Below are 27,123 nucleotides of genomic sequence, written 5' to 3'. Positions count from 1 at the left end.
GTAATTGTGTATACATATATACATACATACATATATATATCTTGGATGTAACATCATTTTATGGAAGACAAACTGGCCCTGACTCAAGCGTGCAGTCACTCAGCAGCGGAGGCTGTGCACATGTTGCCCTTTTGGAAAAAACAGCACTCATGCCAACCAGTTGTTTAGACAGAGGAGCATAGAGGGGGACTTAATGGGGTCCCACCCATCTTCTCCCTCCAACAGCTGATCGGCACTGTTAGCTGCTTTTCTAAAAAGGCAACACACGCCCAACCTCAGCAGCTGCATCACGGAAGGAGCTGTATGCACAGCGCCTGTGGTTTCTCATTCAGCTAGAGGTTCCAATCTACTGTCATGTATATGTGCTCCCTTCCCGGTACTGGGTGGCTGTGTTAATATTAGGTACAACTTCACAAACAGCTTAGGAAACCGTTTAAACTCTCCTTCACTTGATTGGGCTATATCAGCTCCTATGATGGGGATTTTTGAGCATGCTCCAAATGAAGGAACCCATACAACATGTTAAGTGAAATATAGGACTCCCAGAAAGTAAAAGCAAATTGCAGTTTAACTTCTTGAAACTCTGGTGGAGGGAAGAAAAGGTGAATGCAGGGGGGAGAAACAATGGACAGGTTGAAATAGAAGATGGAAGGAAACTGTAGATGAGGAAGTGGGAAAGAATGTGTGGATAATGAAGATACTTTTGTGGGAGTTGCCTTTGCATTCTAGTGAATGGCAATCCATGTAGCTTAGCATTTTTGTTCTTTTAATAACCTGGGTCTATACTGTATTTACTGCTCACAATTTAGTTTCTTTTCAAGGGCTGGCAGATGTGCTCACTATATTTTTAGACTAAAAAAAAAAAACCCTCAGAAATGAAGATAAATGCACACCATATAGATGGAAGTTTTCTTAATTTGGAAGCATTCTGCTTTCCCTAAACTCTAATATCCTCATGACGTCTTTGGGTGATCATTCAACATGATTCTGCTATGCTTCGTATCATGAGAGATGTTTAGATCCAGTACAAATTTGGCTTTCAGCTTGCATGTTTTGGTGCTGTTGGGGTTTTTTTTCCCCACGCAGAATGACAAATGCTGCCTTCCAGAGCTGGCAGCAGCTCGTATCCATTTGGAATTCAGTTCAGCATAAATCAGTAAAGCTACAAACCTGTGCACTCTTATCTCCGAGTACACTTCATTGAACTTAAACAGGTAAAGGTCCCCCGTGCAAGCACCAGGTCATTCCTGACCCACGGGGTGACGTCACATCCCGACGTTTACTAGGCAGACTTTGTTTACGGGGTGGTTTGCCAGTACCTTCCCCAGTCATCTTCCCTTTACCCCCAGCAAGCTGGGAACTCATTTTACCGACCTCGGAAGGATGGCTGAGTCAACCTTGAGCCAGCTACTTGAAACCAACTTCCATTGGGATCGAACTCAGGTCGTGAGCAGAGCTTGGACTGCAGTACTGCAGCTTACCACTCTGTGCCACGGGGCTCCTCCATTGAACTTAGTGGGCATTTATTCATGGGAAAATCTGCCACTGGTTAGCTGCCCAGCTTTCTAATCTGAATCTTAACTCTGCTTAAAACGACTATTCGTGGATGCAATTTAAAAGAAGAGAGTGCTAGGTTGTTTTTATTCTTGACAAGCCTAATCCGCTTTATTTGGCACACGTCCTGGTTACGTCACTTGCCATGCCCCCTGTCTGGTTGTGGGGAATGCACCCTTGCCCCTGTGTGTGGAGTCCCTCTCTGTCCCTCTCGGCAGCCCGTTCTATACTCTCTAATTGCGCACCTTGTGCCTCTGCCAGCATCTCTGTCTCACATTGCTCTCTGTTATTCTGGGTATTGGGTGTAATAAATGCAGAGCCACCTCACACTAATCAAGCTGATCACAAATTCTTGCACGCCCTGAGCCAAAAATCACACATCTCTGGGCTCTCTTCTCCCTTCCCTTCGCCTCAGTCTCACATGCTCCCCCCCCCCACTTTCTGGTTTTAACCCCTCCCCTTTCAGCCTTAACACTCCAGCCCCCTTTTTAATCCAGTTCCCATTCCCCCCTTCTAGTTGCCCTTTCTTCCCTCCCCCCCCCACTTCCTCCTGGTTTCCTCCACCACCGCCACCTCCTCCAGGAATGGCTGATGATGGGTCAGAGATAGGGTTGCCAACCTCCAGGTGATAGCTGGAGATCTCTTGCTGTTACAACTGATCTCCAGGCAATAGAGATCAGTTCACCTGGAGAAAATGGCCGCTTTGGCTATTGGACTCTATGGCATTGAACTCCCCCAAAGCCTGCCCTCCTCAGGCTCCGCCCCAAAAACCTTCTGCCGGTGGCGAAGAAGGACCTGGCAACCCTAGTCAGAGAGGAGGGGTTGGAGAGAGGCTGGCTGAAGAAGGGGTGGGAGGAGAAACTTGGATGGTCAGTGGCAGGGGTGGAGAGGGATAGATCCGAAACAGAAAACTATTCATGATTTCTGCCACGCTTTGGCTTTAAGGCTAAAAAAATTGTGATAAAATAGGTTATTGGGGATTCGGGACAGGGACATGGCAGACGCGAAGTAGCTGCAGAAGGAGGGGAAATTGTGAAGAAACAAAAAAAAGGAGCGGAGCACTTCCACGGGGATTGTGCAGCATGCAGCCGAGAATAAATTTACTTTAGAATAGGTAAGCATGGGGTGGGGTTGCAAAAATTTAAACTTACAAGAGTGGATTTTAAATTTTTTTAATGTTGTCAGCAGATGCCAGTGGTTCCTGTGTGTAAAGTGCCATTAAATTGAAGCCAACTTGTAGATAACCACATGGGGCTTTTGGCTAGAGACACAGAGATGGTTTGCCATTGCCTGCATCTGCATAGTGACCTCGGACTTCCTAGGTGGTCTCCCATCCAAGTACTAACCATGGCCAACCCATCTTAGCTTCTGAAAGCTGATGAGATCAGGCTAGCCTGGGCCATCCAGGTCAGGGCAAGTGGTTTTTAGTTCTTCTCACTAATTAAATACTGAAAAACTCTGTGGTGACTGAAAATCCTGATTTTCTCTCTGGTGACCCCCCCCCCCGCTTTTAAAACCCACCCACCCTTCGCCCTAGTATATTGTAGAAAGACAAACTTTTAATCATATTGGCCAAGTGAATCTGAACCATTAGAAGTGTTTTCTGGTTTTGAAGTAGCTTTCCCCCCCCCCTCAATTATGAGCTCAGCAACCTTCCATTCATATTTGGGGGGGGAATCATGATGGAGCCAGTATGATCCACATCTGCTTTTCTGATGGATTAGGGACTAGTGTGGGCTCAGCACAGACTGCATATGGCTTAATGAGTATCACAAGGAATTGCATTCAGTTCCAGGAAAAAAGTCTCCTGTGAGCATATCGCAAAGTTCCAAATTAGAGACACTTAGCATTCTGAGCGGCTGTGTGTCATATTACCTGGAAGCCAACAAAATAGAAAATGCAGAACAGTACAGTCTTCCTGGCAGCTGTGGATATAAAACTTTTTCCACTATCTCCCTTACTGTGCCAGGCTCTAAAACCTGCACTGGGGTAGATCCCTTGCTGATGACCTTTCTTTCTTTCTTTCTTTCTTTCTTTCTTTCTTTCTTTCTTTCTTTCTTTCTTTCTTTCTTTCTTTCTTTCTTTCTTTCTTTCTTTCTTTCTTTCTTTCTTTCTTTCTTTCTTGCAGCCCCATCTGATCTAACGTCGGCTTTCCCCCTTTTCTTTTTACCAAGACCCAAAAGATTGGATATTTATCCATACATTGACTTTCATCGGCGTAGAGGCTTAATTTTCAAACATCCGATTGAAAAGAGAAGCTGCAGTTTTATATGCACCCCATTATTAAGCAGAGGAGGGAATGGGCTTGGAAGGGTGTAACTCTGTTTAGGATTGCAATGTTAATCTCTTCAGTCCTATCCGCATTGAGTATTATTGAACTCTGTGAGAGTTACTTCTGAGAAAACATAAGATCAGGCTGTATATGATGCCAAAAATACAGCATGACTTACTAAAGAAGTCTTTCCCTACCTTCTGGTGACTTTTAGAAATGATGGTTTTGTATGTGTAATTCATTCCACAAATTGACACAGGTAAGTTGATCTTGGGGAGCAAATGTGGGGGGGAAGCTCTACAGAAAGAAACCACCTCTCCTTTACTTTGGTCAGGGATGGAGAGGGGGACTCAAATGAGAGACTGACTTCAGAGATCTCACTGGAATGAAGCCCTCGGCTGTAACTGGGCTTCATTTCCCATGTGTTTTCAAGGGGAGGGGGGAGTCCCCCGCATATCAAGGCTGATTCTTCCAAGAAGTGTTCTCATCGTGAGATTATATATATTTCTTCTGTCTTGATTTTACACACCCTGTATTTTTAAAGCATGGCAGATTGTTTGGCTGATAAAAAAAAATCTCTGACAGGATGCAGCTGCTTATGCTAGCATGAGTGTATTGCAAAATGCAGCCAGAGCTTCCATGATACAGAATTCCCCCCCCCCCACTCCCCCACCTCCCCCTCTCTGGCACAAGCAGTGAGTCAAGCAATTGACCAGTTGTGAAACTGCTGCTGCTGTAGGACATAAAAAAATAAAAACGATGAGGAGAAAGCCGAGGCAAAGCTCGTGGTAATGAACAGCAAGCAGCCATCTGTGTTAGAGCTGACATAACTGGTTTCTTATGACTGATTAACCTAGCATATCAGTGTATTTAATATAACAAAGGTGCAGTCTCTAAGTGCCCAGATTTGGATTCTGGTATTTGGATTCTGGTATTTTAAAATTTTGAAATCCTCTCTCTCTCTCCCCCACACACACCACACACACCAAGAGATGGATGGATCTATGGAATAGGCGAGGGCAAAGCCTGTCATTTATTGCTAGAGGTTTTCTACAATATGGGATATGCTTGCTGCGGGAAGAAATCGCCCATTGCATTAAGATGCCAGACACATTTCTCTGAGGTCCAGTCTCTCTTCCTACAGAGTACGGTGACATCTCTCTGCCGTCTTCATCAAAATAGCTTGAAAATTATGAATAAAAGATTTTTTTTCTACTCCCCAAGAGAGAAAGCTTGGGCAATCAAGTCGTTACCTGACTGCTAATTTTTAGCCAACCTGTTTTGCTCAGGCTGCGCCTTCCAATCAGATAATACTTTGGGTCTATGGCTACAACCAGATCTTGTGTTAGGGCAGAGGTAGTAGAGGCAGCAAGTCTTAAAGGAAATGAGTATCTCTTGGTGCAAGTTGAAGTTAAGAACTTTAGGCAGCTAAGGTATTTATTTCCTTAATTAGATCCATTGTTTCATCCAGTCTGGCACAACACTTACGTACGTATGTGCCAATGACTTGCAACTGACCGATGGCGACCCCAGTGAGGGGCTTTCAAGGCAAGTGAGAAGCAGAGATGGTTCGCCATTGCCTTCTTCTACATATCCTTCCTTCATGGTCGTCCTTCCAAGTACCAGCCCTGCTTAGCTTCTGAGATCTAATGAGATCAGCCTATACCATGCTGCCTTTCCTTTCCAGCACCACACTTAAGCCCCTTGAAGTGTACGATACATGCAGAATGCAGTCAGGCTCTTAATTTGGTGAGCTTCCAGTGGGGAGAGAATCCCATAATTGTAAGGTTGCTATCAAAAGGGCTCTCTGCCTGCCCCCATTGCACAAATGGAATATTCAAGAGGGCACATTGTGGGTAGTGAAGGAGAGGTTTTGGAAGTATTAACATTTTAGGTGCAAGCGACTGCCTGAACACAAATTGTTTATGTAGCTCTTATATTCTAATAAGTTTGTTATTTTGAGTCATGAGCCACAGTCCCATCCTAAGCTGAGTAAGACCCTTCTAAACCAACAGATTTCAATGGACTTAGAAGGGTGTAACTCTGTTTACAATGACACTGCTAGCCACCTTTAGGTCCTTTGAAAACTCTCTGAGTAAAGATCCTGTCAGGTTAGGTAAAAAATGCTAGATCTCTGACACTTCTGATTATACATTAAGGACTGACGAGAAGAAAGTGAGCTTATTCATTCAGTTATTTTATTTATAACCTGTCTTTTATGCTGAGACTCAAGGTGAAGCACAGAATAAAAATAACGTACTCATGCAGCATAAAATATCCAATGGGCAGCCCATTCCTGAAGGGAGGGGCAGTTAGGCAGCATCCGGGAGCGGCACAGCTACACTGTCTCCACAGAGGCATCCTGAGTGGAGAAAAGGCGAAAAATGCCCGTTAAAAATGAAAAAGGGGAAAATAGCCCCATTGCCTTTAGTGAGGCTATGCCAGCAAAATAGCTGGTGTAGCAATGCTGCAGCGTATGGGGACATTCCCAGGGTGAAAGGGGTTAGGAAGCTGTCTAAAGGCAGCTCAGATCCCAAGAAATGCCCAGGGAACACCTCTTAGGATGCCGGCATGGGGAATTGTAATTAGCAATCTGGACCCCAAAGCCCATACCTATTATTATTTTGCTGACTTGTTAAACTGTAGCAGCTGTGTCCTTTGCCCATTACTCTTCAGGCCTTTGGCTGTAATTATGACTTCTCCCCCCTCCCCGCTTTCTCTTCTGCAATGCTGATATAATGCTGATATAAATGTTAATTATTCTCTGTTCATCATCCTTAGGTTCAGACACTTAATAGCCGTTGTTATCTGCCTTGGATATAGAAATGCAATTTGTGGTATGCTAAGTCCTGTCTGAAATGACACTGCAGTCACCAGGGTAGAAGGAAAGGTGGATTTTCTTTTTTAAATGCAGATTATCCCAAATGAAGTATGTTACTTCATTGCAGAGGGGCATGTGAGGTGAGGATACAAGGCTTGGCAAGAAGCTGAGGGAGCGTTTAGCCACTCATAGCAATACAAAGCTAATTGAAAGGACACCAGCAGTGAGCAATAATAAAATAACAATGGAGAATATGCTGTATAGCAATAGTCTGTCTAGGGTTGCCAGGTCCCTCTTCGCCACTGGCGGGAGTTTTTTGGGTTGGAGCCTGAGGAGGGTGGGGTTTGGGGAGGGGAGGGGCTTCAATGCCATAGAGTCCAATGGCCAAAGAGGCCATTTTCTCCAGGTGAACTGACCTCTATCGGCTGGAGACCAGTTGTAATAGCAGGAGATCTCCAGCTAGTCCCTGGAGGCTGCAATAAAAAATGAACACCTCTGCACCATTACGTAAGGTTAGAAAATTAGTACAGAAACAGGCTGATAACAATGTGTAATGACAATTGTATATTGAATGTAACAATGTGCTACCAAGTCAATTGCATATATACAACAAAGTATTTCTCAGTCCTGGGTATATAACAACGTGCTAACAAACCAATTGCATATATATAACAAAGTATTTCACAGTCCTGGTACAGTAACAATCAATCCAAGTTCGATGTCTTCAAGTGAAGAAGGGTAGAAAGGGATACGATCGTTTCAATTCTTCCTCAGTCCCTGGAGGCTGGCAACCCTAAGTCTATCACAGAGACCAAGTCATACTTCTTGGCAGCCTTTGTAAGAGAGCTTGATGTTATAAAACCAAGCTGAGAGTTGCTTCAAAATATAATATAGTCCCCCTTTCCTGGTTCCTCTGCAAAACTATGTAGTCCTTACTAAGTCTTGTTGATCGGCACCACCTGGCAAACCAGGTCTGGCAAGGGAGGAATTGGGGAAGATCCTGCTAGCTAGCTGACTAGCAGCAGCTAAATAATATCTTTTTCCTCTGCCTCTCACAAGTATTTAAAGCCTGGGTGAAGGCATGAGCCTTCAGGTGCAAGTTGAAGAGCAAAAACCAAAGGGCTAGTTTCTTTCAGCTGTTAGCTAAGCATCATTGCCTAAAATGGGGAAAACCTTCCAGCAGAGGGAGAGGGAAATCTGCTTTACTTTTTGAAGTCCCTCCTCCCTTGTCTTCCGTTTGTTTGTTTTTAGTTGCATTTTTCTTGTATCATGCTGTTTTGTATTGAAAATTGTTTTGGGCCCTCATGGGGAGAAAAGCAGGCAATGAATGAGCATAGTTGATTGGGTTGTTTTTAAATTAGTAACTAGCCAAATATCCAAATGTTTACTGTTGTAATGGAGAGGGAGCATTGTCGGGGACTGCAAATTACAACAAATAATGGGCATAGAGGCTGTTTCAGATGTTTTGCTCTATCGGCTTAGAATGTTGAAGGTGGCTAGAGCATGCAGTCTGACCCTATCCCCATGCATTTTGGCTCCCCGCCACCTTAATGTGTAAACAGTTCTTATTGTGTTCTGGGGAAGGCAACGCTGTAGCCAGGGATGTACATTACAGCCATCTTTTGCTTTCAATTTTGACATGATACTGCTCATAATGACTAAAAATATGATTTGGAAAAGCAGCTCCTATTTTGTGTGCCTCTGGGAATCTCATAAGAATGTAAGAAAAGCCATGCTGGATCAGAGCAAGGTCAATCAAGCCCAGCAGTCTGTCCACACAGTGGCCAACCAGGTGCCTCTAGGAAGCCCACAAACAAGACCATAGATCATAGAAGAGTTTCTCATTGCACATGCAAATCAATGTACCTGTTAGTGCAATGGTTTGTTTTCAACAGTGTGGGGCTGTTTAAGTTAATATGTCACCCCAAACAAGATACTGGAGCCCCGTGGCGCAGAGTGGTAAGCTGCGGTACTGCAGTCCAAGTTCTGCTCACGACCTGAGTTCGATCCCAACGGAAGTCTGTTTTAGGTAGCCGGCTCAAGGTTGACTCAGCCTTCCATCCTTCGAGGTCAGTAAAATGAGTACCCAGTTTGCTGGGGGTAAAGGGAAGATGACTGGGGAAGGCACTGGCAAACCACCCCGTAAATAAAGTCTGCCTAGTAAATGTCGGGATGTGACATCACCCCATGGGTCAGGAATGACCCGGTGCTTGCACAGGGGGCCTTTACCTTACCTTTAAACAAGATACAGTTTTGCACCTACCTCCACCACCAGGGATCATGTGACCAAGCCTTGTTTGCTTTACAGATCTCCAAGTACAGGACCGCCATTCACAACTTACAGGGAATGTATATAACATCCATGTACAATGAGCACTTGATTGTTCTTTGTATGTGTATTGAGTACATCTCATGTTATATTTAATGCATGTACAACTGAATGTATGATCGAAACCACACATCCAGGTTCTGGTCCCCAGTTTTATTTGTAAAGTAAACACACACTGGCTCTTTCTTACAAATAGGTGTACTCACGTACATGCAGGCTGTATGTGCACACTCTGTAACATGTGAACAGGGCTATACTACCTTAAAAAATAATAGTAATACTTGCACCTGGCATTTATAAAATGTATTTCGAATGTTCAAGTGAACACACTATAGCAGTCGTTCTTATAGCAGCCCTGTAAGGTAGGCTAGTATAATTTCCTCATAATGACACCACCACCCCGCACCAACCTGCCCCAAGTAATCACTTGTGTCATGGGATGGTGGTGGAGGAAAACATCCAACAATGAGTCTAACATTTATTATGTTTCTTAACAGTAACATTTATTGGTTAATGTCAGATGTGTGTCCTGTTTAAAGCCAAACATCCATCATACTAAAGCCAAGGGAAGCTCTGCCTTCATCACCACCCCAACCATGTGTAAATTTACCTATAATTACTTTTGGCCCTGAGTGCTTTAGCAATATGCAACACAGCATTCTCCCTTTATTTTGTGTGTGCAAAATTTAACAATTCTTCTTTCCCCTTCTTTACTCTGCAGCTTTAGATCCTGTTATACATATGCTGCTCCTTCAGACTGTCAAACCATCATTTGAAAACATCACAAAAGTAAGTGAAATATTTTTGCAATCTCCAAAGGAAGGATGCAGTCCAGACACTGCATGCTTGGAGAATATCACATGGAAAAGATTAGAGAATATACACTGGCAGAATTACTTAAAATTGCCTAGTGGTATAGCAGTCTTCATATGTCCACACATCATTCTCAGGGCCCAAATATTATAAAAATATCTGTATCAATAAATAACAGGGATAGGAACATATTGCTTTTCAGTAATTTCATCCACCAGAATTACATTGTGGATAGCAATGAAAACTTTATACAGTAGATAGAAAAGATTGGTCCATGCGCACAATTTTCAGATGCACAGAAAGGATGTCTTTAAAATATAATTTTCAAGGGTCTATATGTCAGCTGGATGTTTTGCCTAAGATTATTGTGTTCATTCATGCTACAGTCTGGTAAAAATAGCCTTTGGATTTGATTAGTCTCTGTCTCAAGTCTCACAGTGCTTTGAAAAAGCCCAGTTTTTAGAATCTCCTGTTGACTAGCTTGTGTACTGATATTTAATAGTGCACAATTAAATATAATAAGTAATACAGGACTTTTTGAAAAGGGGGATTGGGAAGAGGAAAAAAACCATGGTGGGAGACAACAGTAAAATGCTTTGGAGGATGACAAAAAAACTAAAGGGTGAAGTAATATGATGGAGGAGACTAGTGACCCAATTATCCAGAGCATCCCTAGAGTTAGCTTCCAGTGAGCCAAAAAAGGCTCCCAAACTAAGTGGTTCCACATTCTTTGTAGGCAGCCTGTTCCGTTGCACATGGTTAGAATCTATGTCCTAATGTTTAATTGAATATAGCTTCTTGGAAATGTAAATCAGTTGCTTCTTGTTTTAGATTCAATAGACTACACAGTTGTGCTTCTAATTCCAAAGATTTGAAAACAGTCCACTTGTTCCCATTTGACCTCCTTTTCCCCTAGGCAAAACAAATCCAGTTTCTGCACTCTTTCTTGGTTGACTTGGCTTCTAAGGTTCATTTTACTCTTTCACCCCACATACAGGTCTCAAGATCATGTAACCTCTTTACTGTACATAGCACTATCAGGACATATGTATATAAATTCCCATGAAAATAGATCACACTGGTATGATGGAACTCTTATGGACTGATTTATGGAGTTGAAAAGCTCAGGTTTAATCTGAAAGGTTTTCATATCAGGCACATGTTAACTTCCCAAGTTGTGAAGACCCTTCAGAGGGAACCGGGGCATATGACCACATAAATTGGATTTGATCAAAGTTTGAACTGGATCTTGCAGGTAAACTGAAAGGACTGGGAGATCTGTGACTGTATTGTCTCAGAGCCAAACTAGACATTATGTGTGACATAAATTGGTATGGGCATGCCCAACCCAATTCACAGTCAGATGCATGAACTGAGGAAGTCACTTAAAAGTGCTCCATTGCTCTGTTTGGCTCCAGAGTGCTGCAAGGTGGAGTAGGAGCTTCAGGTTTTCCTTCTGTGACATGTTTGCCTGTGGAAATGGCCACGGAGGGAGGGCTATGTCTCCATGTGTCCCAGCAAACAGCTACCCCTTGTGGACATTTCTACCAGTGAAAATAACACAGGAGGAAAGCCTGAAGCCCATTCTTTTTATCTTTTTTGTAAACAGTTGCATGTTTTCCTCTTTAAAGTTCAAGGTCATATGGAGGATATGAAGCATTTTTGTCAACCTTGCTTCAAAAGTCACTTAAAATATTCCTCACTTGTTATATTGTAAAGCTTAATAATTGGAGAGGATGGTGGTTCAGTAATATAGCACACAGGGTTGGATCCTGAAAAGGAAAGAGATGCAGTTTTTGCCAATTCATCATCTTATTGCAGATTTCTGACTCACCCTTTGTGTTGTCCTTGGGTCCCTTATCCCCCAGGAGTAGCATTTTGGAAGACATTTTGGGCTGTAATGAGGGGGCAAGGAAGTCATGCTCTGCTGTCCGAAATCTTTCTACCAGAGGAGCCAAGCCATGCTTTGCATGCAGATGGTCTCTGCTTCACATTCTGACATCTACAGTTAAAAGAGCTTGGTGAGCAGGTGTTACGAAAGACCTTTCTCTGCCTGAGACCCTGGAGAGCCACTGCAGGTCAAAATAGACAACTCTGAACCAGGTGGACCAGTAGTCTGACACAGTACAAGGCAGCTTCATTAGCTTGTAAGTTCATGCTAGCAGACAACCACATTATAGCAGCACCTCCCTGATTTGTATCTGACTCCGACATGTCTTCTTTGAAAACATCAAGGTAGAACACAAGGCTCTGGGGGAATTCAGTCCCCACCATTGTAGGGGACCTTGGGGAATGTAGTCAAATCCAAGAAATCAGTGAGATATGAGTATGAAGAAAACCTTTTATGTAAAATGATGGTGAATTTCTCTCTGGAGTTGACATCTTGGCATCTGAGTGCCACTGGAATCATGGTTGTAGCCATCTTTCCTTGCTAGATGAAACAATTTCCAAAGGAGAATTCACATAAATGAATGGACCAAAGCCCAGTGATTTCCCCAGAAGCCAGACAAGGTCCTAGAATCTGGCCTGTCACAATGCTCAACTGATTATATGCACTTTTATTTTTATAAGCATCAGAAATATATGCTGAACCGAAGCAGTTATTTTTTGTTTTTGTTTGAAGGCTTTAAAAATTTAAGAACTTGTTTTAGTTGTCACTTTTAGCTTTTTAAGCACCCTGTCATGTGCACATTCAGAGTAGCTGGTAATGATCCCTCCCCCCCCCCGGTCCCATATCACTTAAGCATAAAGATAATGGAAAATCCACTCTCAGCCAGAGGGGCTCCTCAGACTGAGCTGTGATGGTCCGATGGATGGAGCCTAGAGTTCTACCATGTTGGAGGGATGGGAGCACCAGCCTCCAATGGTTTTTTTAAAAGAAAAATATTTCTATTCTGGAAATTTCTCCTTATTTAAATGAAAAAAAATCTTCAGTGGGGTGATCTAGTGATCCCTTTGGGAGAGCTGGTATGGTGTAGTGTTTAAGAGCGGTGGTTTGAATCAGTGGACTCTAATCTGGAGAACCGGGTTTGATTCCTCACTCCTCCACATGAGCGGTGGACATTAATCTGGTGAACCAGATTGTTTTCCCCACTGCTATACATGACTTCAGCTTGCTGACTTTGGGCTAATCACAGCTTTCTTAGAGCTCTCCCAGTCCCACCTAACGCACAGGGTGTCTGTTTCGGGGAGGGGAAGGGAAGGTGATTGTAAGCCAGATTGATTCTTCCTTAAGTGGTAGAGAAAGTCGGCATATAAAAACCAACTCTTCTTCGTCTTCATCTTCTTCTTCCACTTGTTGGTCCATCCTGGCTATGGCCATGTGGACAATGAAACTGCAGAAAAAATGGTGTAACACAAAGCCTCTTCATTCTTTAATCTTTTAATTACACAAATGGAATACTCATCTAGGCCTTTTAAAGCACATGCTTAACTTAATTCATATTAAGAAATTTCATACTTTGTTAAACTGGAGATGGTACCATTCTGTTCCAATCCCGAAATAAATTCATTGCTTCCCACAAAGGCCTATTACCATCTGTGACAATCAAGCAACATTTAACTTGAAAAATCAAAACTGATCTAAAACAAAGTCAACATAATTTTGCCACCGAGGCTGAGAATGTTTAAACTCCATTTTTATGAAGTTCACCCAACTTCCATAGCATCAAATATTCATGCTCCATTTGAATATTGTATAATTCAATACAGTTAATATTTAATGTTTTATTAATTAAGCAAGCAATATTAATTTTTCTCTAATAAGCACTGTTCAACCTCATCTTGATTATACAGAACAATCTTACAGTTCTGTGTTTCATGTTCTGCAGTTTTGTATTTTGATTGCCTCAAAGAGTCTGTTGAGAACATTTCTGGGCCCAGTGAACTCATTTTTCAACATGCTGAAGAATGGTAATGAAATCTGTTCATTCGGCTGATTCCGCTCAGTGTGGGGTGTGTTTTAGCTTTTGTCAAGCTATGAAGCAGGCAGTGGAGGATATTTTATTCCATTTAATATGAAACTTGGCTGATCCCGGAGTTTCCGGATCCCAAGAATTACAGATACTAAATACAAGTAAATATGGCTTATAATTAAGGTTGCCAGGTCCCTCTTCGCCACCGGCGGGAGATTTTGGGGGTGGAGCCTGAGGAGGGCGGGGTTTGGGGAGGGGAGGGACTTCAGTGCCATAGAGTTCAGTTGCCAAAGTGGCCATTTTTCTCCAGGTGATCTGATCTCTATCGGCTGGAGATCAGTTGAATTAGCAGGAGATCTCCTGCTACTACCTGGCAGTTGGCAACCCTACTTGTAATGTAAGCTGCCTTGAGTCCTGAAAGGAAGAAAGTGGCTAATAAATGTTTTAAATAAACAGATAAGTCCAATAGGAAGGTCTTCTGTAAAGTCTAGAAAATTTTCAGTCTCAACCTTTGGTGAACCCCCCGGGGAAAAGAGTTCCATAACAGCTATGCATGTAACAGCCATCACAGTGCACACCCCATTATAAAGATTTGATGAATCATTAGCACTTACAAGGACTCTGATAGGAAAAGGTATGATATCATAAGCAGGGAGAACCAGAGATTCATTTTAGGTTTTCTGAAGGAGGGGTAGGGTTACCAGTTGCCTGGTAATGGGAGGCAATTGCCCACCAACTATCAGGCCTGCCCGCCGCCCCTCAGCTGGCTGGCGGGGGAAACAGTCCAGCTAAAGGGTGGCACAATAATGTCCCCCCCCCCAAGGTAAACCTGGAAGCGACAAGGATGCTCTAGCACATTCCATCTAGACATTGGGAGGAATATGCTAGAGCATCCCCATCACTTCGGGGTTTGACAGGGACGCTCTATTGCATTCCTCAAAACCTATATGGTTTCCATAGAACTTTTAAGGGATGTGTAGAGCGTCCCCATCACTTCCGGGTTTACCACAGAAGAGACCCCAGAAGAGACATTATCGTGTACACGTGCTGTGTGCTCACAAATCCCCCCCCCCAAATCTCCCGCCCATGGCAAGGGGGGACCTGGCAACCCTAGGGGAGGGTGTGTGAGAGAAAAAGGACAATTGTACCCAATATGTTTAATTTAAAAACAGTATTTAATTATACCCAATGTACAATTAAAAGGAAGAAAAAGAGTATCTAATCCTGAGAAAGCTAAGCAAGTTTAATTCCATGGCTCTGACTACAATGTACAGAATTGAAGCCATATTCTCAAGCACGTCTGCAATTCTCACTGTGTTCCACTGAGAACTCAGTGGCAGAGCCACAAGCATATTTCCCTGCTGTGTTCTGGATGCTGCAGCCCCCACCAAATAGTCCAGAAGGACTGCCCCACAACAATCTGCATTACTATTTATTTGCTTGCTGAAGGGTACCAGCTTCTGACAGTGAGTGCTTACTTCTTGAGGAAGAGGGACCAAACACCAATAACAATATTACAGGAGAGTGGCAGAGGCACAGGAGTTGCAGGCTCAGCGGCATATATACTGATTGCTGTGGTTGACTGTGCTCAGCATGTGCATGACACATGATGTCATTAGGCTACACATTGCTGAGCAAGCATTTCCCAAGCCTCTGTTGCAATTATGACACCATCTCCTGAGCCAGAAGGAGTGACCATAATCCATTACAGTCTTTCATTCTGTGTTCACGACAAATCTGCAGATTGTAGAGGGCATATATCAGACTCCAAGCTTTTTTCTTTGGCAATACTGGACTTGGATGGAAGCTGAGGTTTGGTTCTGTATTTCCTGATGTTTCCTATCATGTAAACTCACTGTAGGCATATAATGCTGCAGCTGAACATTGTTGCAATGTGGTTGCTATGTTTTGGCTACAGTGCCAGACAGTGCTCTTAAATCTACCTATTTTCTCATACATCTTCAGTCTAGTAGCTATGGAGATATTATTTTTAACTATTAAACCTTTTAAAGGTAGTGGAGATAATGAAGATTATGAGACAGAGAAGTTTTCTGTTGCCCTAGAAGGTCACACCAGAACCAACAGGTTAAAATTAAATCAGAAGAGTTTCCATAGACATTAGGAAGAATTTTCTAACAGTTACAGCGGTTCCTCAGTGGAACAGGCTTCCTCAGGAGGTGGTAAGCTCTCCTTCCCTGGAGGTTTTTAAGAAGAGGTTAGATGGCCATCTGTCAGCAATGCTGATTCTATGAACTTAGGCCGTTAATGAGAGAGAGGGCATCTTGGCCATCTTCTGGGCATGGAGTAGGGGTCACTGGGATCGTGTGGGGGAGGTAGTTGTGAAATTCCTGCATTGTGCAGGGGGTTGGACTAGATGACCCTGGTGGTCCCTTCCAACTCTATGATTCTTTGAAAATTTAAAATAAAGATGAAACAGAGTCTGTAAACACATTGACAATGGATTCCTAAACAGAGCCCCTTCCAGAGTCCTTAACAGATTTTAAGTTCATTCAAGTCAATGTATTGAGAAAGGTGTATCTCTGTTTAGGAATTAGGGTTGCCAGGCTCCTCTTCACCATCGGCAGGAGGTTTTTGGGGTGGACCCTGAGGAGGGCAGGGTTTGGGGAGGGGAGGGACTTCAGTGCCACAGAGTCCAATTGCCAAAGCGGTCATTTTCTCCAGGTGAACTGATCTCTATTGGCTGGAGATCAGTTGTAATAGCGGAAGATCTCCAGCTACTACCTGGAGGTTGGCCTGGAGAGAATGAAGGCTCAGTGCTGTATAGATGATGGAAAAGATCCAAACAGCACTACAAGGTAATATCAACACAAGATAAATTTATAAAGGTGCAGGTAAGTGCAAGGAGTGAACATATGTACAAAAATTAAGGGAAACACAATCAGGTTTTTTTAAAAACAATTAGCATAAATAGTCCAGCAAGATATGCAATATGACACAAGAAATTGTCCAATGGATCACATAAAAACAATATAGCTGTCCATGAAAGACTTTCCTGTACTTCTCGGTAGCTGGACACAAAATGTCAAAAATGAGGACCACAGCGAGGAGGTGCCAGAAGAAGTGCCCGGACGTGTCGTCTAGATCATGCACACGTTTCGCACATGGCTTCATCAGCTACACATATCAGAAAAGTTTATAACAATCATATCAATTTCAAAGAGGGACCGAGAGGATTTCTATATAGGTCTCCAAAGCATAGTCTTGTGTTTATCTTGTGTTGATATTACCTTGTAGTGCTGTTTGGATCTTTTCCACTACCTGGAGGTTGGCAACCCTACTAGGAATGTACTGCAAGTCTCACTGCTTTGGTTAGATATAGCTCAGTCCGCATTTGGGATTTTGTGTGTAGCCTTGGAAAACCCACTTTATACTTATGACTCAGTTTCTTGCTTCGTGGAATTGGGGTAAAACCATTACTTTCCATCCTTTGTTCCTCTCCTTATGGATATTCTATTGTTTAATCTTTCCCATTAAAAATCAAAGGAGCTTTAAAGAGCTTAATTCTTTCCATTGTTTAAATAATTAGTAATTTAACATTTGCACAGTTCTTTAGTTACAGACTATAGAATGGATGCAATCCAGAAAAATAAAAAAGTCACAATTAAGTATTTTTGAAAGAAATGGAAGGGATTTCCAGTGATACCAGTAAGCAGAGCTGCACCCTTCTAAGCCCAATGACTTCAATAAGCTTGACTCTGCTTACCATGGCACTGTATGTTGCATCTGAATATTAATGCATCCGTATAAGATGAATGCCCTGACCTGGATGGCCCAGGCTAGCCTAATCTCGTCAGATCTCAGAAGCTAAGCAGGGTCAGCCCTGGTTAATATTTGGATGGGAGACCACCAAGGAATACCAGGGTTGCTGTGCAGAGGAAGGCATTGGCAAACGATCTCTGTTAGTCTCTTGCCATGAAAACACCAAAAGGGGGTCGCTATAAGTCGGCTGCTACTTGACTGCACTTTACACACACACACACATAAGATGAATAGACCAAACAGAAGCCACTGGTGAATGACTACAATTTCAAAACCGGCATGGGGGAGGGGGTGACTTGCGCCCTCTCCCTGTACCATGGCTGCCATCTGTATAGATCTGTGATGCAGCTAGGGTTGCCATCCTCCAGGTACTAGTTGGAGATCTCCTGCTATTACAACTGATCTCCAGCCGATAGAGATCAGTTCCCCTGGAGAAAATGGCCGCTTTGTCAATTGGACTCTATGGCATTGAAGTCCCTCCCCTCCCCAAACCCCTCCCTCCTTAGGCTCTGACCCAAAAACCTCCCGCCGGTTGCAAAGAGGGACCTGGCAAGCCTAGATGCAGCCCCTGTTTAGAGCTATGGTGTTGCTTCATTTGGAATATTATGTGCAGTTCTGTTTTCCATATCTCAAAAGCATAGAGAATATTTTCATTATAATTCCAGATCTTAGTTTGGGGGGGGGGGTTTCTGTGATCACACATTTTCTGGTAAGATATTACCATTTTAGGTTTCAAATCCATGTTTCAGAGTTTAGGACCATTATTTTCAATGGGGAATGGACATGATATTCTCTGGGGCAACTTTATAAAGTTGCACACAGCACAGTTCTCCCTGTAATCTATAGACACCCCCCCCCAAAAAAAAAAATCAAGGGAATTGGACCAAGATAATAAATTTTACAGATCCCAAAGTAGATGCCTCACAGCATACCCTCCGCTTATTCCTAGAATTGGGGTAGCAAGGGAGCTCCATCTCGCCACGGCATGAAAAAAAGGTCTGCATTTTTCTACTCATACTTTGTGTGCTGCTGTGTATTGCAGTGCAGCCCAAGCAAGTCATTTTGTCATCCCTATTATATCCAGTGGGCCTTAAGGTGGCATGCCTTTTCTGTTGTTCCCAGTAGGCATTCTTGTCTTGGTTTTAGTACATCCCTTCCTTTACAGAACTCCTCCCTCCCCTGTTAATCTGATTTTATTTCCTTTGGGGGACTTTCAGGGAGGCTGTAGTAGCTGTTTTTTCAATCAAATGACACCAACATTATATTGGAGTGGTTGCTGCTTACCTTTTAAAGAACCCCCCAAGTTTCAAGCAAATTGGACCAAATTGGACCAAGTGTTAGTATTCTGTGGGCCCCTGAACAAGCTGCCCCCCTACAAAGCAGTGAATGAATGTGAACAGCAACTCACTGCAGCTTGATTGGCTGGGTGTGCTCTGTGCTCTTCCCTTGCAAGGATCTAATTGGAAGGGAGAAGTGCCATTGCACATGAAATTAGTGGAATCAAGAAAAAGACAAGGCATACTTTTTTCTTGGTAAACTAAAAACAACAACAACAACTAGGGTTACCGGGTCCTATAGCTCCATCAGCGGGAGCTTTTCTGCAGCGTGTTGTGCATGTGCACTTGGCGCAATGCATGTGCACGTCCCGTGTAACACGCCTACATCATTTTCGGGTTAACTCAGAAACAATGCGGACACTCTATCACTCTCTGCCAAAACTCTATGGTTTCCGTAGAATTTCTGCGGAGGTTGCTAGAGCATCCGCAACGCTTCCGGGTAAACCCTGAAGTGACATAGGTGCGTCATGTGGGCGCGTGTGCACGTGTTGCCCGCCGGCCTGGTGGATTGGTTGGATGTTACACGCCACCACCAGGCACTTGGCAACCCTAACAACAACCAAAGAATGGATTGTTCTGGGGAGGGTTTTTTGCTATACCAATAACCCTGGATTTGTTCGATTCAAGTCCAGTGGCACCTTAGAGACCAACAAGATTTTCAGGGTACGAGCTTTTGAGAGTCAAAGCTCTCTGGATCAGATATCTGGTCGGATACTGCAGACCAACACGGCTACCCTCTGAAACCTTGGGTTTGTATTAACATTCTGGAAAATCACTGTACCAACCAGAACCATCCATTTCCATGTATATTTTCAGCTTGACAATTTCATGATGTACACCCCTAATCTCAAAAAGGACATTGCAGAGCTAGAAAAGGTACAGAAGAGGTCAACCAAGATGATTAGGGGGTCGAAGCACGTTTCCTATGAGGAAAGGCTGAACAGTCCAGGATTTTACAGTTTAAAAAAGAGATGACTAAGGGGAAGACATAACGGTTTATAACTGTGTTGGCGAACCTATGGCACGCGTGCCAGACTTGGCACGTTGAGCCTCCTCTGTGGGCACGTGCAGCAGTCGCGTCTGCCTTCCCTGGACTCCCACTGCCCAGCTGGGCGGCAGGGGCTTTGAACTGCTCCATGCTGCCTGAGCAGTTCAAAGAGCCCCCCTTTCCCTGGACTCCCCGCCGCCCAGCCCGCCACCCCCTTCCCTGGACTCCCCGCCACCCAGCTGGGAGGAAACCTCAGTATTCAGGTTAAATTGCCGTGTTGGCACTTTGCGATAAATAAGTGGGTTTTTGGTTGCAGTTTGGGCACTTGGTCTCACTGGTTTATAACATTATGCACTAGGTAAGATAGTTGACAAAGAGAACTTCTTCTCCCTCTCCCAAAATATTAGAGCTTGAGGGCATCCAGTGAAACTGATGGGCAGTGGATTCAGGATGGAAAAAAAGAAAGATTTCTTAATACAATGAGTGATTTAAAGGTGATATTTGCTGCCAGAAGATGTAGTGATGGCCACAGGCATAGATAGCTTTAAAGGATTATTAGACTGATTCATGGAGGATACATTTATCAGTGGCTACTAGCCATGGTGACTAAAGGGAACCTACTCATTCAGAGGCAGTATGCCTCTAAATACCAGTTTCAGGAGGCAACGTCATGGGAAGGCCTTGGCTTCTATGCCTTGTAGTTGGACACACCCCCCCCCCCGAGGAACTGGTTAGTCGCTGTGTGAGACAGGATGCCCCACTATATGGACCAGTGGTCTGATCCAGCAGGGCTTTTCTTATATTCTTATGTATCTGAACTGGGGCTCCCCGTAGCTGTTCTTCATACTAAATAGGATATGGTGAGAAACAGTCAAAGAAGTCCTAAGGTGATGTACAATTTGGCCATTAGAAACAAAGAAAACCCATCTAATAAAATAAACAGAATGGGCAGCGCCTTTATCTATACGCCTTATACCTTTCACAGATATTCCACATTTGTGGAGACGAGAGCAGAAATCTGCATCACCTAAAAATGGCTCCTCTTAGCCAAAATCCTTTCTTTAATATACATAAAGAGTTAGGTAGGGCATTATATCAGATGCCCTTTATTGTGAATGTGAATATTATAAAATATTCCATATCAGAAAGCAGTGGTTCAGTCAAAGGTGGAATTTATTTTCCACCACAGTGAGCGCTCACATAGAGTATTGTTCAAAGTGGTGAACTGCAGTTCTTAGCGTAGCCTGGGGTTTAATTAGTACTTAGATGGGTTTGCTCATTTCTTTCAAGCCTTCTTTGACATTAGCATATCTTTCCAAGCATTCTAACACTTTTGAATAAAATAAAATAAAACTAAAAGAAAATTCTGATAAAATCATCCTATTTTCTGACTTTATTGTACCCCAAAAAATCCAATGCTAATAATTAGTATTATTAATTGCTTTTGCATAATAATATTCTTGAAGCTAGATAAAGATTTGTTATAATCATTTTGGCATTTTAATACTCTCTGTTACATGCTAAATATATTATCTGGCACCAATAGCTATTTTATAAAATTGGATTCAGCTTTCTTACAGTGGATGAAGACACCTGAAAAAAATTATTTCTAAAAAATAGAATGTTCTTCGTATTGAAATGCAGTACATTTAAAATTCCCAGAAGAAACAGGACCAAGAAAAACACATCCCTACAATGTATATTAAAACCATTGAGAGCCAAAAATACTACCGTACCTCAACTAGCCATGTTGAGGACTTTGACATGAACATGACCACCAGATAAATTTAGCATGCTTGGTTCCTTCAGTCAGATGCAAGCAAGCTACTGATCAGATAAATTTTTTTTGCCACAAGTCATAGCTGATTTATGGTGACCCCATAGGATTTTCAAGGCGACCCCCATAGGATTTTATGGCGACCCCATAGGATTTTGGAAGTGCTTTGCTATTACCTGCCTCAGCATCATGACCCTGGTATTCCTTGGGAGTCTCCATCCAAATATTATCCCAGTTCAGGCTGGGAGTGTGTGACTGGCCCAAGGTCACCCAGCAAGCTTCCATGGCATGAGTGAGGATATGGACCTGGGAAACCCCATAACCCGGTAATCCTGCTACGCTGTAACCACTATACCACACTGGCTCTCTTATCAGATCAATGGTCACTGTCAAAGTTTCTGTTGAGCAGCTTTGAGCCTGTACAGGAGCTTCTTATTCTACAGGGTTAGATTGTTGAAGCTTCAGTTCTTGCAGTTCTTGCATCCTCTGAATGGCTTGCCTCAATTGGCATTATTTTTAGTTGTTTATTATTACACCGTTACACTATGTCTACTGTCATGGTGTAATAACACCGAGGTGAAAAGCTTTAGCTCCACTCGCTTTCTGGGTGGTGGCAAGAGCGGTGGTGATGAGGGAGGGGCGAGAACCAGGCTGGCAAGGTGGCAGTGGGGCAAGACAGTGGCATGGGATGGTGCTGCAGCAGCCTCAAAGGCAGTCATCTGTTTTGAGCTGCCATTGGCACAAAGCACCAATCTGAAATAAGCAAATTGTCCGTAAGGCACCACAGTGTTCAGTGGATGACACCACTGAAATCGCTGAGTTTAAGGGGATCTGTCTGTGGTGGGAACAAAGACATTGTCGCTAGTGGAATTTACTTCCAAGTAAATGTTTCAGCATCTGAGCCCAATAGCTACAGTTGAATTTTAAAGCATGCAAGGGTTAGGTTATTTTGCTGAAACAGTGAGGGGGGTGGGAAGCAGCAGGGTTTAGAAGAGTAGTAGTTAATCCACTATTAGTCTCTCCCCAAAGCACACAACATTATCAGTGAATAGCCCCCCCATTTATTTATTTATTTATTTATTTATTTATTTATTTATTTAAATATTTCTGTGCTTCCTTTCCCACTGATGGTGATGGCTCAAAGAAATGTACAAAAAAAAACCTAGCGTGCAGGTAACAGTTAAAATTTAAAAACCCCACAGTATTACTACTTCCCCTTTGTCTACATGATATGGGGAGTCTATACATCCATAATATGCATCTCTACAACTCCACTGTGCTATGGAGTCTGTATGAATTAATGTAGGCAGTCTATTACTCTGAATTGAGACAAACCTCAACCACAACCAAGCAACATAAACTACTACTGAGTGCAATGCCTTCCTCCAGAGTTTTTTTCAATGAGACCTTCAGGTAGATCAGCCTGCTAGTCATTCAATCATGGGACCACAAAGAAGAAAAGTGAGGTTGTTTACATGTAACTAGTGTTGTCAGGTGCCTGGTGGTGGCGGGCAAACCACTGGTAAATCTCCCCTCTGCCCGCTGACCACCTGAGGATCGGCAGGCAAACGTGCATGCACGCATACACACTCACGCATGGCACTTCCAGTTGTAAACAAGGGGCCTTATATCACTCAAACTAAGAGGTATAAGGCCCCTCGTGAGGTAGCACTTCTGGCTGTAAACTGGTACAAAGCACTTCTGGTTGTAAACCGGAAGTGATGTGCATGTGCATCTGAGCGTGCGCAATGCCGATCTCTGCACCATAGCCTCTTGCCGGAGGAGAGGGGGGACCTGGCAACCCTACATGTAACTGATGTTCTTCCTTTGACTCACACATCATTGCCTGACCTTGCTTCTAGTGTCTATTGCTTAATTAATAAATGGCACTTACATGGATGGGTTGAAGGTATACTGAGTAGTCAAGGCCTCTCTGTACTCAGAGCAGGGTCAGAGAAGCCAAACCTCCTTTCGCAAGGGACACACATATTAGCTCCCTGGCTAGAACTCTAGAGGATTCTAGAGGAGCTCTTCCCAAGTGCAAAACCCTCAAGTTTCATTGCACAACTCCGAGAACATCAGTTACTGGTGGGGAACCTGTATTTCCTTTATGAGTGTCTCTGTTGGGCAGTCATCAGTGGCTGCTGAGTACCTGGTTTTAGGTTGAGAGCTTTTAAAAAAATTAATCTGCGGTTTCCTCCAGGTGCTGCTCTAAAAATCATAATGTCCCAGAATCAGTTGTGGGAAGAATTTTAGTATGGCCTGCGATCCTGCAAGCTAGGTTTGGATTGTGGTAGGTCACTGAGTATCCGTGACGTCTTGTCAGTCAGTTTTATTTCATTGGCTTACTATTTCAGGTGTGAGAATATCTATTGTGAATTATTCAAATGTGTATCAGGCAACTGGCACAAATGTGATTTTACACAGAGCTTAAGCACGTTTCCATGAGTTTAAGTTTCTGTGTTGATATTGACTCTGACAACGCTTTTCCCTGAACAACTAAGCGCATCTCATGAAAACCAAAAGTCTCTCTCTCTGCTCCACCCCCAAGTCCTGGACTTTTATCGCAATTCACAAAGAGCCGTGCAAACATCCCCTCAACTGCTGGTCTTCCACCAGCACAAATGAGTCCAGGCAGGCTGGAAGTGGTGCTTGGGTAGGGGCTGACTGCAGAGCTCCTTCACTTAGGGTTGCCAGCCTCCAGGTACTAGCTAGAAATCTCCTGCTATTACAACTGATCTCCAGCCGAAAGAGATCAGCTCACTTGGAGAAAATGGCCGCTTTGGCAATTGGCCTCTATGGCACTGAAGTCCCTCCTCTCCCCAAACCCCACCCTCCTCAGGCTCCGCCCTCAAAACTTCCCACCGATGGCAAAAAGGGACCTGGCAACCCTACCTTCACTCCCTCTGGCCTACCTCAGAGACTGAATATTTTCTTGGAACAAGACTGTACATGTCCTTGAAGTGTCCAGGACTTTGATAGAAAATAGACATTTCAAAGGAGCAGTCAAAGGTGCATCTGGAAAATGGGGGTGTTTTTCTTTTATAATGAAGTGAAAATGAAACTAAAAAAAAGACTGTTTGGGCTCTGATCTAAATTTAATGTAAGAAAATTTCTGTATTATGTACACATGGACAATGTTATTTGATAGTAAACATCAAACAGAAGCCATTTATGGGTTGAATAGAAGCAGAATCATTGTCCCCCAATACTGTAATCTGCTAATTTAATTTAGTCAAAGCTCCTGTACCTTATGAAGAGAGGGCACTCTTGCACGTTTTGTGAAGTTTCACAATATCAACTATGCCCTGTGATGTTATTTATCCTGTACTAAGCTGATAAGCATGCAAATTGGCTGACAGTATGGCATTGTCTTTGGAGACCTACTCGTTTGCTACTTAAGAGACTCTAAGCAGCCACTCAACATTTTCTAATAGCTATTGAGGGCCTCTCTTGTTTACAGATGACAACTTGTGTTTATAGGCACATGCTGACCAGGAACTATAGCTGATAAAATGCTACTTTTACTAAAAGACGTTCCTTGATTCCAGGCATGAATCTTCAAGAAACGTGTCGACAATTGCTCACACTGTATTTACTATAATATGGCTGATCAAATGTGTTGTTATGCATGGTATCTTGATTATATTACTGCTAAGCACTGCATTGAGCAAGGCTGTTAACAACAGGACATTTGGGAGGTCCTTAATTCGTAGGGTCACCATAAGTCAGAAGTTACTTGATGGCACTTAGCACAGAGACACACACACACTGTGGCGCTCCTCCTCCTGTGGCCATCTCTCCGCCATCTTGCCACAAGACCTGTGGCCTCCCTAGGCCTCAGAATTGGAAGCAGAGGGGGCTGCTTCACCTTATTCTTCTCTTTCCCAGGCAGTAGCTCTCACAGCATTGAGCTGAGTCTACTTCTCCTCCCCGGCCACCACTGGGAGTCTCCCTTTTAACATCAGTTGTCTTCACACCTCCTCCACTGGCACCCAATCCCAGGCCAGTTTGCACCCCAGCAGCCAGCGACCTTCATTGCCTCTTCCCCTTGCCTATCCCTTGCCTTTACCCACCCTTCTCTGCCTTCTCCTTGCAACCAGGCAGGATTTGCCAGCGTGGAGGGCTACTGGGTTTCTGGGCCCTTCCTACCATGCAGCAAGCCCACCCTTCTATTGCCTCCAGCAAACCTGGCCTCCTGGCTGCACTGTCCCCCTCTGGAGCCTGTCCCTCGGGTGTCACCCTCACCCCTGCCAAACCAGGGAACACTCCCTTGCTTCTGGTCTTGTTGGATGAGTCTACTCTTGGCTGCTTTGGCCACTGCCCCATGGGGGGCACCAGGAAGGACACACCCAGGTAAGGCTTTGGCAGAAGGGGAGGCAGGCCCCAGTTCAGAGCTATCTCTGGACACACACATATGCTGTACTTGGGAGTGCCCTTGAAAAGTGTTCAGAAATGCTGTGGCAAGGATGATGACTAGGATTGCCAACCTCCAGGTACTAGCTGGAGATCTCCTGCTATTACAACTGATCTCCAGCCAAAAGAGATCAGTTCACCTGGAGAAAATGGCTATACCCCCAAAAATGCGCCCCCTGCAGCCACGGAAAGGAGCAAATGTGCACAAGCACCCCCCCCCACATGGGGATTTCTCTCTCACACAAACAGATACTCTCTCTTTCTCTGCCTGGGCCGCACAGCAGCTGGGCTCATGCACTCAATTGCGACTGATTGGCCAGAAGAAGACCCAGCTTGGCCACTGATTGACCGGGGGAGAATGCTGCTTACTAACTGACGGTTATGCTGCTGCGCCGAACCCTGAATTTGCCGAATTTATTCACCTAACACCACGAACTCGCTGAATTCGGCTCCCCGTTTTCCCGCCTTTTTTGAGTTTGGTTCCATCCGAACTAAAACCCGACGAATCAGGGGAAATTCGGCTGTTTTTCGGTTCTGGATGAACCAAATCGACAGCCCTACCCGCTGTTAATTGTTTTAATGTTTTGATGTCCACTGCCTTGGGGACACTATTTGGGTGAAAATAGGACATAGAAAAGTTTTAAATAAAATAAATAATGAATATATGGTTTGGGATCAGCATACCTGAAGGACTGCATACTCCATTATGAACCTGATTACTGTAGTCCTCTTCCAAGGCCTGCTTCGGGCACCCCACCTTCTGAAATTAGATGAGTGGCAACCCAGGAGAGGGCCTTCTTAGTCATGGCACCAAAACTCTGGAACCATAGAGACTTCTCTGCCACTTCTGTTGCCACCTTTCACCAGGAGATGAAGAATTTTTGTTTCATTTAGCATTCTTTCAGGGATCCCTCCTTCCTGCCCAGTATTTTAATTGTTATTTTCATGTTTTTGTCTGTATTTTAGCTCTTGTTTTAATTGCTTTAATGATGCATTTTTGTTTAATTGTTCTTAAGATGTGATTTTATTATGTAGGTTTCAATTTGTTAGCCTCTTAGGTTGCTTTTATGAGGGCAGAAAGGTATGGTATAAATTTTGCAAAATACTTTGTTTATAATATGG

General features: G+C 43.6%; 1 protein-coding gene across 1 annotated transcript in view; it reads left to right on the top strand.

Annotated features, from left to right (window-relative positions):
- CNBD1 (cyclic nucleotide binding domain containing 1) overlaps positions 1 to 27,123 on the top strand; it is a 198,052-nt gene that overhangs the window by 157,319 nt on the left and 13,610 nt on the right. The window contains exon 10 of the mRNA XM_056854894.1: positions 9,698 to 9,765. Coding sequence (XP_056710872.1) covers positions 9,698 to 9,765 — 68 coding nt within the window. The remainder of the gene's footprint in view (positions 1 to 9,697; positions 9,766 to 27,123) is intronic.

This window comes from Euleptes europaea, chromosome 8 (assembly GCF_029931775.1).
Source record: "Euleptes europaea isolate rEulEur1 chromosome 8, rEulEur1.hap1, whole genome shotgun sequence".
NCBI classification, from domain to species: domain Eukaryota; kingdom Metazoa; phylum Chordata; class Lepidosauria; order Squamata; family Sphaerodactylidae; genus Euleptes; species Euleptes europaea.
Note: the sequence above shows the minus strand (reverse complement) of the source record. Positions and strands in the feature narration are given on the sequence as shown.